Source organism: Castor canadensis, chromosome 1 (genome assembly GCF_047511655.1).
Source record: "Castor canadensis chromosome 1, mCasCan1.hap1v2, whole genome shotgun sequence".
NCBI classification, from domain to species: Eukaryota; Metazoa; Chordata; class Mammalia; order Rodentia; family Castoridae; genus Castor; species Castor canadensis.
Genome location: NC_133386.1, coordinates 115,613,117 through 115,631,631, shown reverse-complemented (window position 1 = coordinate 115,631,631; position 18,515 = coordinate 115,613,117). Strand labels below are relative to the sequence as shown.

General features: G+C 38.8%; 1 protein-coding gene and 1 long non-coding RNA gene across 4 annotated transcripts in view; one reads left to right on the top strand and one right to left on the bottom strand.

Moving 5' to 3' along the window:
* The window catches only part of Slc36a4 (solute carrier family 36 member 4), a 44,566-nt gene that overhangs the window by 25,866 nt on the left and 185 nt on the right, over positions 1-18,515 (bottom strand). The window contains exons 2-7 of one of the 3 annotated variants that reach the window (XM_074081304.1): positions 17,733-17,819; positions 5,860-5,983; positions 4,767-4,857; positions 3,923-4,011; positions 2,480-2,575; positions 438-522 (exon numbers count right to left, since the gene is read on the bottom strand). In XM_074081304.1, coding sequence (XP_073937405.1) covers positions 438-522; positions 2,480-2,575; positions 3,923-4,011; positions 4,767-4,857; positions 5,860-5,981 — 483 coding nt within the window. In that variant the 5' untranslated portion in view covers positions 5,982-5,983; positions 17,733-17,819. The remainder of the gene's footprint in view (positions 1-437; positions 523-2,479; positions 2,576-3,922; positions 4,012-4,766; positions 4,858-5,859; positions 5,984-17,732; positions 17,820-18,515) is intronic. The other 2 variants (XM_074081300.1, XM_074081313.1) reach the window with 2 other exon arrangements.
* On the top strand, positions 10,929-18,205 carry LOC141425035 (uncharacterized). Its single transcript, XR_012450111.1, has 3 exons — positions 10,929-11,003; positions 14,075-14,357; positions 18,067-18,205. It is a non-coding gene; the product is annotated as an uncharacterized lncRNA (long non-coding RNA).

Sequence of the window (18,515 nt, the reverse complement as noted above, 5' to 3'; positions counted from 1 at the left end):
TAAAGAATACGACCCTGAAATATCTATACATATGCTTTTGAGATCTAAATTTTGGGGGGTTGATTTTTTATTTTGAGGGACTGGGTCTTGCTCTGTAACCTTGAACTCACAATCCTCCTGTCTCAGTTTTCTGAGTGCTGTGACCATAGACATGTGCCAGTATCCCAGGCTAAATTTCAAGTCACTAAGTATTAGCAAATCATGTCATGGTCTGATCTGAAAGAATAGACATCATTGATACCATAAAACAAACAGAAAAATCAAAATAGTATCAGAAATCCAACTTGCAAAACAGAAGACTAAAGGAAAACCTGTGAAATAAGAACATTTATGAAAGGAAGACATTTTAGTATTTAACCCTGGCTTCCACAGAAGAAATATGCCGTAAGCAGAGCATTAGAAGAAAATGATTTCACTAACTAGAGAAAAATACTCACTTGCTTTACATTTTCAGCTAAGAAGACAATATAAACACTGCAGAATCCCAGCTGTGTTATCACCAGAAAAAAGTCAACCACACTCCTATAAAGAGAATCCACGAATAAGTGTCAGTAACAACTGGTAAAATGTCAGTGTAGTACTTCTCCTTTGGACTGCTATTTAGCTCCTTGTCATGGACTACTTTATGATAGGATATAGTTTTTACTTCCTTAAGTAAAGAACATTTAAAATGTTTGCTTCCTGCAAACATCATATATTATGATCAGTATGCCACTAGAATTATAGAGCAAGGAGGAACAGAAATGTTTCTTCCTTTTCCCCCACATCTCCCTACTTTCATCCTGTTACAGTAAATTTCTTTCCTAATAAACTTTGCTATTGTTTTCACTACAAAACAAAAAAGAATTATAGAGCAAAAGAATGCCCAATTAAATTAAAAAGCCAAGATTTTTACATCACTACCTATTCCTGAAATTCAACAGTTGGAGGACATCTGCTTATAAAACAACGTCATAAAAAATACCACACCTCTACATCCCAAGTTCTTTTTCTTGTCAGTGCAGTGTATTTCCCCATCCCTATTCATGGCATTTGCAAATGTGTGACACATGCTTGGTACTGTTCAAACCATTACTAAGGATATAGAACGGAGAGCAAGAGGGCATGGCTTAAATCAAACCAAGAGATCACTTACTAGTTTTTCTCTGTTCTTATTTTTAGTGAGTGATCTAGGAAACTCCAGCTATATAAAATACTATACAGGTATGAGAAAGAAATATCACCAAAGCTATCAGTCAAAGTGACATTATTTGGGATGGCAGTTCTCAAGTTACAACATTTGCCTCCATGTTATCAATACACAGCCACACTTCATTGTTTTGGTCCAGAGACAAGGTGTGACTGCAACGGCATGCATCCATTAACTGATAATGGTCTCTTGTCTGACCATCAGTGTCAACAAAACCCACAGATAATCCTTCTCACTTGGAATTAAAAGGCCCCTGGCCTATCTTCATTCTGCCATAATGCTACCATTCTCTCCCTGGTTCTTCAGAGATATGATTTGTAAGTTACCTTGATACCCTAAAATAAATTCAAGTTTTGTTTCTCTGATGAATTACATTCAAGTATTTTAGTATTCCCTTAACATCTTTCACCTTTGATTTTAGTGTCCTACCCACAATGTTTCCAGCCATTTCTAACTGAAAGCCATTTTCCTTATAGAAGTAAACAAAGCTGCCTCTAATCTGGGGCAGAAGAAAGATGGGGTTTGGGGTTCTGGATTCTGTAGGCAAGACCGAGATTCTTTTCCTAGTGTATATTATTTCCGAGTGTTAGGTTCTGTCTCCTTCCTTCTCCTCAGTATATCAAGAACTCAGGAACCTCATGAACTTATGAACAAACCTAAATTTATGAAAATCACCAGAAAAGCCTTATTTAATCATAAACTACTAACATTGCTCTTTTTCTTCTTTAATTCCTACCACATACATCATCTGTACCACAGTTAGCATTCTGTTGATTATTCGTGCTTTCTTAATTTTCTTAAATCCTGTGTTCACCTGGCATAGAGGTGCCATGTTACCAATAAGAAAGCTATCTAACTAATAAGACAGTAAGATATAAAATACAAACAGACCTCAGAGGTTTTATGAACATATAGCTAAACACCACAATTTTATTTGAAATAATGAGACTGTAACATTTTTCTTGATTTTTTCCTTTCATTTAAAAAATTATTAAACATGATTATCTCATTGGTTGACCAGATGCTTTATAAGTATCATTTTATTTAATCTATTATAAAAATTCTGTGAAATGTAAGTTCATTTCATAGTGAGCTACTCAAACCACAACAATGAATAATTAGACCAAGGCTATTAAACAGAAAGTTGATAGAGTTAAGATTTGAACCCAAGGCTGTCTAACTCTGAAGGCCAGTTATTATATTCCCTCAGCTTTATTTATATCAGATTAGGAAACTTAAAAATTAACAAAATTTCAGCAGCTAGATATTAAAAACTTAGCAAGTGCCTACCTTCCCCAAGCTGCTTGCTTCTGAAGACAACTCCAAGGGCTGGCTTCCATAGCAAGACTCACAGTGTCACTATAACCCAAGGCTGGCTTTTTAAACCTGTCATTTAATCACACACACACACACACACACACACACACAAGAAAAAGAAAAACATTTAGTTGGTCCACAAAACCACTCCTAAAAAGGAACATCTAATAAATGGAAATTAATGAAAACAGGGCCATGAATTGATAGATTAGTTTTCAAAATGTGAAGATCTATATACTCCTAAAAACAGGCCTCAAGAAATTATAAATCTTTATCTGTCCTTTTCATCAGAATTTTAATTTTTATCTACTGCTAAAGTTTACCTAGCTACAGAATTCAGAGGAGCTAGTATTTTTGCTTCGATGATTTCGATATTTCAAATACATGAAAAATTGATTAGACTGCTCCTGTTCAAATTATTTTATAATATAACTGCATGAATTTCCATTATATTCTTATGTAAAGTATCTCAATTAATCTTCAAAATAGCACCATGAGGTAGGCATTATTTCACCATTCTTTCTCTCCAACCTTCTTTTTGTAAGTATGCATAGTTATTTAAACATCATAAGTGACATCCTCTTTTTAAGAACATTCAACAATGACAAAAGAGCCAAGACTAGAATTCTGGTCTACTGGAATAGGAGATTTTTTTTTTAATGGTTTGTTGTCCAGTAGAAATGTTTCATGATACAAAAATAAACAAAAAGGCATGTATTATTTTACTGATATCGACAAACCCCACACATCAGTACACAGCACCGAAGGCACTGTACCCAAAACTAAACTGCTAATAAATTAAAGACCTTGGGCTATAATTGAAAGTGTACCACTGACTCCATTTCCTCTTCATATCTATTCTGATTTTCTCACTGGTACTAGGCAAAAAAAAAAAAAGCCACCCTATCTCACTAATAAGGTTCATATCATAAGTACTATGAAGATCCCTCGTTTGTGGATTCAATCAAACATATATGAAAAACACTGTATTGGATATATTCGGATTCAGTTTTCATGTCATTATTCCCTAAGTGATACAGCATAACAACTGTTTGCATTGCATCTACACTGTATCAGGCATTACAAGTAACTAGAGATGATTTGACTTATGAGGAGGAAGTGGTGTTGCACCACGCAAACACTCCACTGCTGAGTGTGAGGGACTTGTGCGGCTGCAGATTTGGTGTCTGAGGAGATGGGACCAATACTCCGAGAATGTCAAGGATGACTAAACAGATGACTACATTTACATCTTATGCAATGCTACCCCACCCCATACTCATTATCTTAGATGTGTCTACATATAGATGAGAGGAAATACAACTTCTGGTTGAAAAGCACAGACATATAAGGCTATGATGCTCTAAATAAGCACACAGCTTTAAAATAAATTAGACTTAATGAATCCACATTTACCTCTGACACAGAAAGTGACTGCAACGCACCAGTATGTGCATACAGTGAACAGAAATGATTCCTGTGAACACAAGGCTGATTGGCCCAAGCTGTGGGAAAGAAAATGCAAAATGTTTAAATATTTAAATTTAATGACACTGGTTAATCATAAAATCAGTAAGTCAGTGTACTACTGATTTTCAATGAAAAAAAATTGGACAAAACGATTAGTTATTTGCATAAGGGAAAAAAAATCAATAAACTTGATACAGAGAGGACATTAAGCAATATTTAAGACAACACGCATAATAGCACTGCAAAAAAAGAGATGGGTCCAATCAAAAGGGTTAAATATAACTTCTTTACTTTATAAATGAGTTCTCCCCATCGAGGTTCTCTGTAATTACAGTAATTTCTCTAACAATGTTTTAAATGTTTGTTTTTAAAAGATATCGTTATCCCTTTTGTTAACTGTGTTTCCTTGTCTGAAAACTGTATACTTCATTCTGAATCTAAAGAAAAATGGAGACAATACAATAATCTGCTCTATAACTACATTTGTTGTTGTAAGTACACTGCTCAAACCTCTGAAATTCCAAAAGACAAAACCATACCTGGAAAGTTCCAATATTGTGCTAGGTTTCATGGGGGTTTTGTCAAAAAGTATAAATAAGTAATTAACAACAAATGAAAACAGTAATTCTCATCTTATATCATTATCACAGTTCACATAATTTTATCAATACAACAAAGATCTTCTAAATATCACTTCACTGGTTATATTTGGTGAGGCTGTATGCTAGCTGGCAGTGATTTTTGCTTACAATTACCTACAAGCTGAATGCAGATTACAAAGAAGTCTTACCACTACGCCTGCATTTTTAATTGCCAATGGGAGTCCTAAAAGGCCTGTCCCAATATTTCCTTTAAGAAGATGCATCAGAGTTTGCACAAACCTGAAAAGTAAAAGTTGTGAGATTTAAACATTTTAGAACAAAACTATTAAAATCACAATTATAATTTTACTATTAGAAGGGAAGTGAAAATTTAATCTAGGTGACGAACCTATTTCCACTTCTACTGGAGCCTATTTCCACTTCACAAGTAATCCAGAATTCATACTTGGTTCCAGTCCTATCTTTGTTACTTACAAGTGGAACACAGAGATTGATTGTGGAAACTTAATGAGATATTTAACTGAAAGTGGTTTTGCACACTGAAAAGTGATAACGAAATGGTGATTTTCTTGTAAGATACTTTGCTGCTATGACTTCAGAACAATGTGGAAGATTAGGCTGGTAAAACAGCACTTTACTGGCACTGTCTACATAATCAGGGCACTAAACACCTGGCCTATGATTATCAATCTGAGAGGAAGTTAATTAAAAGAAAAGTACAAGTTTAAAACTACCTGTGTTATCAGGTAAGATAACTATCAATTAATTTCCGAACATCACGAATTCCCTCTTAGGATCTGACCTAAGAATAGTTGCTAGGCAGCAGCTGAAGAAACTTTTCTTGACCAAGAAATTAAAGCTAGGAAGAGCACAGAACTGCTAGGCAAAACTACTTGCCTAGAATCTTTTAGTTCATACTCTTCTCTTCCAACAAATTTCATGTTACTTTGTTTAATCACTGAACTCCTTTCAGGATAAGAACTCATTAATGATAAGGACACATCAGTAAGTTGTGTCTTTCCTACAACTTTGTTCATACCGCTCTTTTGCGTTCTCAATCCCCCTTCTCTCAGGACACACAGCATGTGACATGCATCCTTGTGGTAACTCTTAGACACTACATTGTCATTTAAATTATTACTGCTTCCCAACTAGATTGCAAACTCCTTTAAGGTGGAAACTGCAGCTTAATCATCTTTATGTTCCAAGCCTTTCCTGTAGAAGATTACAAAATACATACTTAATGAAGAGAAAAAGGAGACTGTAAATACTAATACTTACGAAATACCATGTTGGTCATCAAGTTGGTAGTGCTTCTGAACAGGCAGGAGTGCTTCCTCGTGGTCTTCATCTGAAGTACTATCAAAATTCTGTTCATTTATTAAGGGCCTCATTACATCCATATCTTTAAAAAAAGAAAAAGACTCCACTATTGTTTTCACGGTTTTTTAGTTAAAACTGGTATAAATGAACTTTAAAATATTAGGAAAAGCTAGGCATTGGTGGCTTGTGCCTGTAATTCCAACTACTTGGGAGGCTGAGATTGGGAGGATCAAGGTTCAAGGCCAGTTCAGGCTAGTAGTTTGCAAAACCCTATCTCCAAAATAACCAGAGCAAAATGGACTGGAGGTATGGGTCAAGTGGCAGAGTGCTTGCTTTGCAAGTATGAAGCCTTGGGTTCAAACCCCAGTCCCACCAGGGGAAAAAACAAAGGAAATACTACTTATCTTTACTATTTCCACCTGAGTAAATTAGGTTGCCTTAACTCTGAGTTTTGATATATTCAAAAAGAAACAACTGGATGTATTCCCCCCTCCTTCCATTACCGTAATACAATACAAAGTAACAACCATTGAAAGTCCTCAATGCAAAAATTTGCCTGCTTTGCTCACATGAGGTCTGTAGCAGATGATCATGAAGTATGGATGGGAGACCCAAGGAAACCATCAAATAGATTTTCATCTCTAGTTAGCTTCAAATCACATTGCATATGTAAACATTTTTAAACACTTGAGCCATTTCAATATTTAAAATTTTTAATATCAAAATTTGTCCTTCTTAAATTCAAATGGCCAAAAAACACATGAAAAAATGCTCACCATCTCTAGCAATAAAGGAAATGCAAATCAGAAAACCACACTAAGATTCCACCTCACCCCTGTTAGAATAGCCATCATTAGAAACACCACTAACAACAGGTGTGGGTGAGGATTGGGGGGGGGGAAGGAACCCTTTTACACTGCTGGTGGGAATGTAAACTAGTACAACCACTCTGAAAAAAAATTTGGAGGCTTCTTAAAATCTAAACATAGATCTGTCATATGATCCAGCAATACCACTCTTGGGGATATACTCAAAAGAATGTGACACAGGTTACTCCCAGAGGCACTTGCACACCCATGTTTATTGCAGCACTATTCACAATAGCCAAGTTATGGAAACAGCCAAAATGCCCCACCACTGACGAATGGATTAAGAAAATGTGGTATTTATACACAATGGAATTTTATGCAGCCATGAAGAAGAATGAAATGTTATCATTCGCAGGTAAATGGATGGAACTGGAGAACATCATCCTGAGTGAGGTTAGCCTGGCCCAAAAGACCAAAAATCATATGTTCTCCCTCATATGCGGACATTAGATCAAGGGCAAACACAACAAGGGGATTGGACTTCGATCACATGATAAAGCGAGAGCACACTTGGGAGATATGAGGATAGGTAAAACCCCCAAAAAACTAGATAGCATTTGTTGCCCTCAATGCAGAGAAACTAATGCAGATACTTTAAAGTGACAGAGGCCAATAGGAGAAGGGGACCAGGAACTAGAGAAAAAGTTAGCTCGAGAAGAATTTATTTAGAAGGTAACACAAATGCACAGGAAAGCAATGCAAGTCAACTCCCTGTATAGCCATCCTTATCGCAACTAGCAAAAACCCTTGGTCCTTCCTATTATTGCTTATACTCTCTCTTCAACAAAATTAGAGATGAAGGCAAATAGTTTCTACCTGGTAGCGAGGGGGTGGGGGGGAGAAGAAGAGCGTTGGGGGGGAAGGAGGGAGAAATGACCCAAACATTGTATGCATATATAAATAAAAGAAAAAAAATTGTCCTTCTTTCTAACAACTTTTTAGTGTGATTCTGCTACTTTCAGAGAGAAAGACAAGTCACCATCATCTTATCCTAGTAAAGTTCACTAAATACCAATTAGAGATAACTGATGTGCATTATAAAGCCTGAAGTGCAGATTTTAAATAAAGAAAGTAAAGTCTGTTTCATCCAGATAAATGTAGTACATATAATAAGCCTGCATAAAACCTGCACAGTAGGTATAGAATTACTAAATAACCTCTTCATTTTGGAATTTCAAGCCTATGTTAAACAAAATTTGCAAGAATAGTACAAAAATATCATGCATTCTCTACAGACTTACTAATTTTCAACACTTCCACATTTATTTTTCCTCTCTCTAATACAAACTACTTTTTGTGAACCCATGTCTCACCACCTCACTCTATCAGGAGTATGTACTTCCCAAGGATAAGAAAGTTCTCTTGAAAATTCACATTATAGTTATCAAATTCAATTCATGCAATTCTTTATTACACCTATATTTCATAGTATACTTTCATCAACTACACTAATAAAGTCTTAGCAATGTTTCTTTTTCTTTCCTTCATCCAGGACTGCCTACCTACCGCATTTAATAGAGTTGTTCCACTGGTTATGTTTGCTGTTATATATTTTGGGGGGATTGGAGGGACATAGGGTTTCACTGTGTAGCCCAGGCTGGCCTCGAACTCACAATCTTTTTGCCTCACCCTCCCTAGTGCTGGAATTAAGTCATGCACCACCATGCCTGGCTACCATTTTATCTCTTATGATCCCTTCATCCTCCACTTTCACTTCTATTTTTTCTCGTGTTGGACAGTTTTAAATGTTATCTTCTGACTTCCATCTGCTACCTTGGTGGTAGTGTAATAATGATGATTTTATCCCATTTTCTTCCATCCATCCCCTTATCTCTCATTTGTTAGTTGTATTCTTTGTACTTTGGCAACACAAATGATACTTTACATTCTGATCTTCCAATCACATCTTAGAGTTAGGTCTGCAATGAGTATCAACACTCATTGTCAGTTCTCTGCCAAAGTTTCCTAATCTTCCTGTGGCTGAAGAGGTTCACCCTCCTGTGAGTGACTCCGTGGGACCCACCAAAACATAAACTGATGAACCGCACTCCCGGTTCTGAGCCAGGAGGCTTGGTGGTCCTGAGGCACACATTTTTCACAAGGTTCTGGGTGATGCTGATGTTACCGGTCTGGGAAACACACGTTGAGAACCACAGCTATGGCAGATCCTTGGGAAGGCCTGAGTTTTTGTGTGCTTCATGTTTTTCTAGCGCCTGGATGCATGAAGAAAAACTAGATATAAAACCTCCTACCTCTGAGTTTCTTAAAAATGCTGCTGCACTTTTGCCTTGCTTTTGTTTTTGTTTTGTTTTGTTTAATCATCAGGTGTAGATTATGCAAAGGGGTTTCGTTGTGGTATTTCCAGACATACATATAATTTGACTACAGTCACCCACTGTTACTTTTATCCTCCCATCCCCTACATTTTTTTTTATCATATTTGCCTTGCTTTTTATCAACTTCTCGTACAGACCAGTCAGCCTAATTTTTTCAGCCATTAAGTAATTTTTCTTTTTGCAGGAGGCCCTAATGATTTTTTTTTTGAAAGTCTAAATAGCTTTGCTATATCATCTTGGAGTGGATCATTCTGAGCCAGTTTTTCCAGGGACAGCCCAGAGTGGGACCCCAGCCTGCTCCATCCTGACATGAGTTCATCTCATTCGGGAGACTTCACTGCACTTCCCCATCTCCTGCCTCTCTCCTCCTCTCCAGAGACGCCGAAGCCTCCCTGTGCACTCTCCAAGCTCACAGCAGCAGCAGGAACTCTACGATATGTGCTGTTGCTCTCTCTACTCAGTGCTTCCGTGTGTGCCAAATCCTTGGTCTCCTAGTAATGCTAACAGTAATTGCACGAATGGTTTTTCGGTAGTACCAGGGTTTGAATTTAGGGCTTTTCATCTACTGGACAGGTGCTCTACCATTTCAGTCACATCCTGACCTTTTTTTGCTGTATTTCTCAGATAGGGTCTCACATTTTTGCCCAGGGCCAGCCTCAAACCGTGATCCTACTTTCAGTCTCCTACATAACTGGTATTACATGTGTATACCACAATGCTCAGCTTTTGATTGAGATGGGGGTCTACGTAACTTTTTACCCAGGTTGGCCTCAAACTGCAATCCTCCCTATCTCTGCCTCTAAGCAGCTGGGATTACAGGCACGAGCCACCATACCCAGCTCAAAATAGTTAATTCTTACATAATTTCTTCCTCTAATGCTATAATATATAGAAAGTAGAATTTAATAAATTATCAAAATGTCCAAATTCCTGATATCCAAATGAGGATTTTTCTATTATGTATTCAAAGTCCCCAACTTTTACTTTTGGGTGGTCTTTCTTGATTTTTCATCTTCAGGACATTCTCAGTAGGTTATTTTGTAGAAATTCCTGCTTTCTTGTTCTCCAGTACTGAAGACAGCACAGACACACCTGCACACAGTCACACTAAGTGTTTCCCACATCAGGTCTACTGTGACATCTACTCCAGAAAGGTCTGAGTACAATTATGCCCACCTTTTGCTTAAACAGACCCTGCATCCTCTTCTGTTATATTCTAGAAGAGCAATTTTACACTTTATTTTATAAAATTATCACCTTAGTTTGCTAGGGTTGCTTTGATAAAAGTACTGCCAAATGGGTACCTTAAACAACAGAAATTTACTGTCTCAAAATCCTAGATGCTTTAATGTGAAATACAAGTATTGGGAGGGTTGGTTCCTTCAGAGCACTGGGAAGGCTCTGCCCCAGGCCTGTCCTTGCCTTATAGAGGTCATCCACATGTTCATGTGGCAGTCCCCCTACAATTGTGTCTGTCCAAATTGCCCTTTGTGAGGACACCAAGCATACTGAAACAGAGCTCCAGTATGGCTTTATCTTAACTAACTATATTTGCAATGACTGTATTTCCAAACAAAGGCTCATCCTGAGGTACTGGGGGTAATTATTCAAGTCCACCATCATTAGTGTGTTTTAAGCAGAAAGATTTTATTATTTTCATTCCTAAATGTACTCCATTGCCCTTGTTAGCGCTTGAGTTCACTGACTTTGATCAACTCAGTGTATCCACACTGGCACAGTAGGTAAACGTTCTCGTTTCTTCCTGTTCTGTGTGGGTTGAGTTCACTGTGTGTTTTCAATGTAGATTGTATCACACCAGCATTTCAAAGACTGAACAAGCTATTATTTGAAGCTCACTGCCCCAAGAGATCGCAGCAGGCATGAAGTCAGGAAAAAGGTAAGCTTTCTCACAACTTTTTAAAAAATCTACTCTAAATGGTAAGTTTACTTTTAGTGGCATTTTTGGGGAATTTATTTTTAGTATCTTTTGGGGTAAAACCTACAAATCTGGCATTATTTAAATGGTTTATAAATACTAGCTCTATAATTAACAGAAACAACTTTTTAAGATGGCATTATCATGTTCACTTAGACCTACACACAAGTGGGCTCTCGGTCACTCATAAACTCAGTTGGTTTAGCCATGGTCTTATTTAATTTTGTTCAACCATCTAATCCCCTACGGTCACTTTTAAAATTCATTCTTTTTTAATGCTATCTTAGGAAAATTAAACATAACTTACTCTGAAAACTCACTTTTCATATTACATATTTCTTTGCCCATTTTTCTTATCCCTCATATTTAAAAATCTTAAAATTTTAATTATCCCAGGAAGTTGCCCTAACCTTTTCACAATGAGATTAAAAACAGTTAATTTTAAAAAGTTGAAGTTATTTATGAGAAAAATACTTTTAACAGTATTAGGAATTTAGTAAGTTCATATTTATATATTGTTTCGATTCTACCAGGAAAGTAGAACTACACACTGTGACACTTACATGCTTATGTATATTTTTTAAAGCAGTTAAGAAAAATTTCCAAGACCTTCCCTCAGTTTTAGTTTATACTGCTGGGGTGCATCACATTCTTAGAATAACAGAGGGGGTGAATTTGATCAACGTACATTACATGCACAAAGGAAATGCAAATCAAAACTACACTGAGATTCCATCTCACTCTAGTCTCAATGACTATCATCAACAAAACAAACAAAATGCCAGTGAGGATGGGGCAGGGAGGAACCCTTATACACTCTTGGTGGGATGTAAATTACTGCAGCCACTGAATCAGTAGGGAGATTCCTCAAGAAACTAAAAATAGAACTAGCACATGAACCTGCAATTCCACACCTGGACACAGATCCTAAGGAGTGTAAGTCAGCACACCCATGTAACACCATTCACATAGCCAAGCTAGGCAATCAGCCTAGGTGCCCAACAACTGATGAATGGACAAAGACAATTGTAGTATTATTCAGCCAAAAAGAATGAACTTACATCATTTGCAGGAAAACAGATGGAACCAGAGATCACCATGTTAAGTTAAATAAGCCAGACTGAAAAAGACAAATATTGAATGTTTTCTCTGATATGCAGAATCTAGATCAAAAAAGAATGACAGTGTAAAACAGGGACTGTGTGGTGAAACAGGGAGGGGGGGTGAAAGGAGAGGGTAATGGGGGGTAATTATGATCTAAATACTTTATATTATTAATGAAACCTGCTAAGAGTTGGTTAAGGGGGAGTGTGGTAACAGGGGACAAAAAAGCAACAGAGGGGATGACCTCATTCAAAGTGTATCCTCTGTACTATGGGACTATCACAATAATATCTGCTAGTGAAAGGCAGAAACTCCAGGTAATACTAAAGGTCAAATACTAAATTCTATTTTTGTTCCAAATTCAGGTACACAGTACAGAAAATACAATAACACTGTTTCTGTATTTAGCTCTGCAATTTTTAGGAGAGGTGTTAGCACTGCATTGGCTGTGAGACTGAATGGGGCATTCCATCTGGCACACTGCCTGACCAAGAGTCTGGGTTGGCTTAACGTGGCTGACAAAGTAGCTTCATGAATGTGGCAAAAGACTGAGCTTGAAAAGCTCAAAATCAGTCTTACCAAAAACTGTAGCCCTTTCCTATGAAAGGGCTTCAACGACAGCAGCCACCACCACCACACATCCTCCCCTTGTCATTTCACCCTGCCATGTCAGATAAAGCGCAGTGAGGTATAGGGTGAAAAACAGTGCCACCAGCCTCTGCGAACCTCCGTGGCATTACCAGAAAGACTTGTAGATGAAAGTGATAAGAGTTTGTGACACATTAGACTCCTTGACTTGATCTTGATTTCCTAGTGAGGAGTGAGGCGGAGAGGATGACAAGGACTAAGATGACTTTTCGTGCCAGCATTTCAGGCAGTACACTACAGGAGCTCATACAGAGGGGCTTCTGGTCCTTCCCAAGAGTCTCTCTTAACAGACTGGCACTAGTCTCACTGACCATGGCCCCCTCAACACATAAGGTCTGTGCCTCCTGACCAGATTCAATACAAGAGGTTGCAAGCATTGTTCAATTTAGTCTCACAAGTATTAATGGGGTCTTGATTCTAATAGTTAAGCACTATTAGATGCTGGGAACAGTGCAATTGCTGAAACTAAAAACAGTAAGAAAACTCTTTGCCCTCAGGCTCAAAGGTAAAAAGTTGTAAATAAGACAGTAAGCAAAACAGAGATAAGAAAACAGTATTTTAAGTGTTGGGAAAAAAACAGATTGAGAGGAGAGCACCTGTAATTTTAGGAAAGCCAAGGTCTCAATGAGAAAGTGGCAATTTTTAAGTCTTTTTTATTATTGTACTGGGAGTACATTGTAACATTTACAAAAGTTCTTACAATATCTCATAGTTTAATTCACCTCCTCCATCATTCTCCTCCCCCCCACTTTCCTGGAACCTGCTGAAACTTCAACAGGTCTCATTTTTCCATATGCATGCATTAATCTTTCCATCACATTCATCCTCCTACACCCTTAAAGAAGGCCTGAAGGAGGTGCAAGAGCGATTAAGTGGTTACAGGGAAAGCTATCTGGGCAGTGGCAGTAACAGGCAAAGGCTCTCAGGATATAGAGAGCCAGGGGTGTAAAGAACACGAAGAAGGGAGAGAAGCTAGAGAGGACTGAACAGTGGGAGAGTGGAAGGAAATAAGGTCAGACAGGTCACAGAAGACACAGATGGCCTTGTGGACCATGGATCTACATGACATGAAAAGCCACTAGAGCAGGTTATCCAGGAGAAGTACAATGTGAGCTGGGAATCTAATTTAAAATTTTCAAGTAACCACATTAAAAAAAAAAAAAGAAAACAGGTGAAATACATTTGAATAATGTATTTTATTTAACCTAGTATATCCAATGTATTATTTTTTAATGTAATCAGTATTAAAAAATTAAAATGTTTAACATTTTATTTTCTAGACTAAGTATCTGAAGTGCAGTGTACATTTTAACTTCCAGTGTAGTCCAACTTATATATGCACATTCTGAGTGCTCAGTGACTATAAACACCCGGTGGCTGCCAGGATGGCAAGCACACACTGGAGCGTGAGAAGAGTGATGTCACCTGACTGGCATCTCAACCAGATCCCTGAGGCTACTTTCTCATGAGCACAGTGAGACTGATAACTTCTACCACACAGGGGGTTCATGAAGATGAAAGGAGACACCAGATATGAAGGAAGCACAGAGCCGTCTTTGACACGTAAGTCTTCAGTCAATAAACACAAGCTTTTTTTCCCCTTACTACACAATGATGTTAGAGGAAAATATGCTTTATGAAACTTTAAAGTATTCATCTTTGACCAAAAATTAGAACTTAACATTAATTAATAATTCTTAGTATTTATGAGCTATGAATTGTTCTCTAAGACCAAGTATTCAAAGATGGGCAAAATATGTTATACTAGTCAGAAGGCAACAGAAACTAACAGAGGTAACAATTCTTCAAAACCCAACATGGTAAAGAATTTAACAGCATTACGAACATAGGAAATAATATCCGAGTACTCCCCATCAAGTAATGAGAAGTTACATGATCCAATTTACTTTACACATAAAGTTTACTGTTTCCCAATGTTTTGCTGTCATTTTTGGCCAAGAACTGAACTGTACAACTCTGAAAAAAGCTGTGACTACTATAAGTAAAAACTAATAATGCCTTATAAAATAAAATACCGTTAAGCAATGTGTATCAAGCTTAGCCTAGACATAATTGTTTCTATTTGTAAGTGGAGAATTTATACATGAACAAGAAATTAGCTTGATTCAGTATTATTCACCATACACATATGTACAGTGTGCTGTACACCATATGCTTGAATTAATGGAACTCTGTTAGCTAGGCAGTGCTTATATGCACTTGTATTGACAGACAGTTGCTTCAACCTCATTTTCCTAGCCTAAGTCAACTTAGAGTCCGAGTTCTAGACAGAGAGAAAAAAAATCATATTAATTTAGCAATATGTATTAAATTCTTAAAATATTTATTACCTTTACCTAGTAATTCTACTTCTGGCAAGCTAGTAATTAAAAAAAAAGGATTTCTGTCCAAAATGTTAAGTGAAACATAAATTCTGAAAATCTAGAAACGACCTAAATGTGCCATCAGTCAGGAAATCACTACATTAACTAAAGTATACCCACTTTATAAAGTATAAAACTGACACTAAATTATAGATATGAAATCTGAGTTAAACAAGGGAAGTTGTATCATATTCTAAGAGCAGGAAACCTGAATATTTATTCACAGTATGATTGCTAGAATGTGTTTAAAAGTTAAACAGAAATGAAGGAAAGGAAATACACCAAAAGAGGAATAAGTTAACAAGTTTGTATGGACAAGGAATCATGAGTATCCTTTCTTTCTCTGGAAAATGCAAAAAAATGAAGAAATAAAAAAACTGAATTATTTTTATTATTGTAGCAAATTAAAGGAATCACTTATGCTGGCAACGGACAAACTAAAAGTGGGAAGAGTTTACCTTATAAAAATAGCAGTGCTGCTATCTCAATCTATAAGCCGTGATCTATACATTAAATGGAAAGAGTAACTGCTTTATCCATCTCTGCAGTGGAGAACCCTGAGTGGCACCCATGGCCCGTGAAGTAAAAAGTCCAGCACTTTTGCTTAAGGAGCCTGTGCCTCAAAGCTCTACCAGTGCTTTGCACATCAATAATCAGTTTTTAAAAATCCCTTGATCACTGTAGAAAGTCACCATTTTTAAGTTAAAAATCATCTTCCCACCCTGAAATCACCACTGTTAACAACTTAAAGAGCACACACACAAACACACACACACTTCCGTGTTCTCTCATCAGCCGCACGGCTTGAATACTACCTATATGCTGATAACTTCCACAGTCCTGTCTCCAGACCAGACCTCTCAATAATGCTAGACCAATCTAACTGGCTACTGACCATCTATACTTCAATGCCCAGACATCTCAAAATTCACACACTCCAGACTGAACTCCTCATCTTCATCACCCAACCTGTTCCTCCTCTGACTTCACCCATCTGTGCTAATTGTCTATTGCTTTATAACAAATTCATTGCTATTTTTGAGGGGCCTCAGTTCCATTCAACATGGACCTTTCCTTAAGGCTGTTTGAGTATCCTCACAACATGGCAGTTGGCTTCCCAGAGAGTGATCCTAAAAGAGAGAGCAAAAAGGAAGGCATTTTTTATGACCTAGTTTTGAAGTCATAAATGTCTACCATAATCTAGTCATTAAAACCAAGTAACTAAGCCCAGGCCACATCCAAAAGTGAAGGATATTAAATTCCTTCTTTTCAGGAGAGAAGCATCAAAGAATCTGTAGACACACTGTAAAAGCACCATAACATCTCAGCTGGTGGCAATTTTATTCTTCTAGATGCTCAGGTCCCTTGAGTCATCCTAGTCTCTTGTTTCAATCTTGGCCCTCACCCAATCTGCTAAGAAGCCGTGCCGTCTCACTTTCAAACACCTGAGGTCTAGCCATTTGTCCCCACTTGCACTGCCTTACCCTGCTGCCTTGAAGAGCAGGCGTGTCTCTTTCCCAATCTTCCTTTTGCCCCCTTGCAGTGCATTCCTCACACAGAGGCCAGCATAATCCTTAAAACTGAAGTCCGATCATGCCAGCAGAAACCACCCAGCCCCACCCTCCTCACTTCCCTTACCTGCTCTTTCTTCTGTAACACTTTTCACATAACAATCTACAGAAGTAACTGATTCCTGCCTTTACTGTCCATTGTCTGCTTCTCCTACTAACACAAACTCTGTGAGAGCAGGAATCTTATTCTTGTTCAAGCTACCCCAAGTGTTAGAAGCTCAATTAACATGCTGAATTAATAAACACACATAACTTAAAAAAACAACCGAAATAATCTGTTTCCAATTAAGAAACATGCATGTGGTGAACATTTTTCCCTATCACGTTTCATAGCTGGGCAGTTAGAAGCCTATATGGCTAGGTCACAATCCACTCAACCAATTCCCTTTCATTGGACATTCATGTAAGTTACCAGCTTTTCCCTATTACAAATACAGTAATGAAAATCTCCTGATGTGTTTATTCCACTACTTATGACATTGGGAAATATTTTAGGTGTGAAACTGCTGAGTGAAAGGATATGTACATTTTTAAGGATAAATATCCTGGGTCCTATCAACAACGCATAAGAATGCCTATTTCTTCATATGCCCAGTAAGACATGCTATTAAGGTATTTAAAATAGTCAGATAATCCTGGGTTGGGCTGGGTTCTGTCATTAATGAGATTAAAACTACTATATGTAAAAAAGGGAATAATAGAGCTTGTGAGGATTAAAGTAAAGCACACTGCTTACATATGTTAGACTAAAGTGAGGCACAGCAGGATAGACAAGGGGCGGCCCAACATCAGCACAGGCTTTATTCTGGGAAGATAGCCTAAGAAGAGGGTCTCCACTGCCACATTCAGGCTTGGGGTAGTTCTAGGGGGAGGTGGTGGAAAAGTACCAGGAAAGTCCCTGGGTGAGCAAATTTCCTTGTGGGTGACTAAGGAGTGCTGCTGTAGGGCAACCAAGGAAAATAAGTTGTGGTTAGGTCACTGACCTGCTCAACTGTCATTGGCGTCCACAAAGTTTAACAACTGTCCCTTTGTCAGTGTTCGGGGTCGGGTTGGGCGTTTCCAGTAAACACCTGCGAGAGGGATGGGGTCTGGCTCTAACATGGCTGCCCTTATGGGTCACTGTACCAACGCTCCATAAAAGGCTGTCACTGTTCCTACGATCTGATGCCCCGCACATTACTGCACGAAGGTGGCCTCTTCTGTGCAGATCCATTAGTCATTCACTATGGAATCTGGAATCCTCCTAAATACAGCGCATGCAACTGGGAGGAGCATCATTTCGGCGCGCTGATCCTTCTTGCGTTTTCTTTTGCACAGCGGCACACCAACAAGAAGAGAACTGGGCCACGTGAGGGAGTCCCTGTCCGCCTGGGCATCCTGGTCCTCCGCGCGTCCGAACTCCTGCGAGCCAACGAGACCTCCAGCGGCGCTAGCGCCCGCGCCACGCCCCGGAAAAAGCCACGCGGGGCCGCGCTGCGCGGGCTCGGCCCGACTTCCACGCGCGCGCGAGCTCAGGCGCGCACGGCGGGCGCGCACACGCGCAGCCTGCCCCCTGCAGGCCCGGCCCTCGCGCCGGACCAAGCCTTCCGGCGGGACCAGCGCTTTCTGCGCGCTTCACCCCAAATGTCGGGCAGGCGAGCCCCGTGCCGGACCCGCGGCTCAGGCGCCCACGCGGAATGCCGCCCCACGCGGCCCGCGGTTCCCGTCCCGCGACAGGCAACGGGACGGGGCCGATGGACAGGGCGGGGGCCGCACCCGCTCGGGCC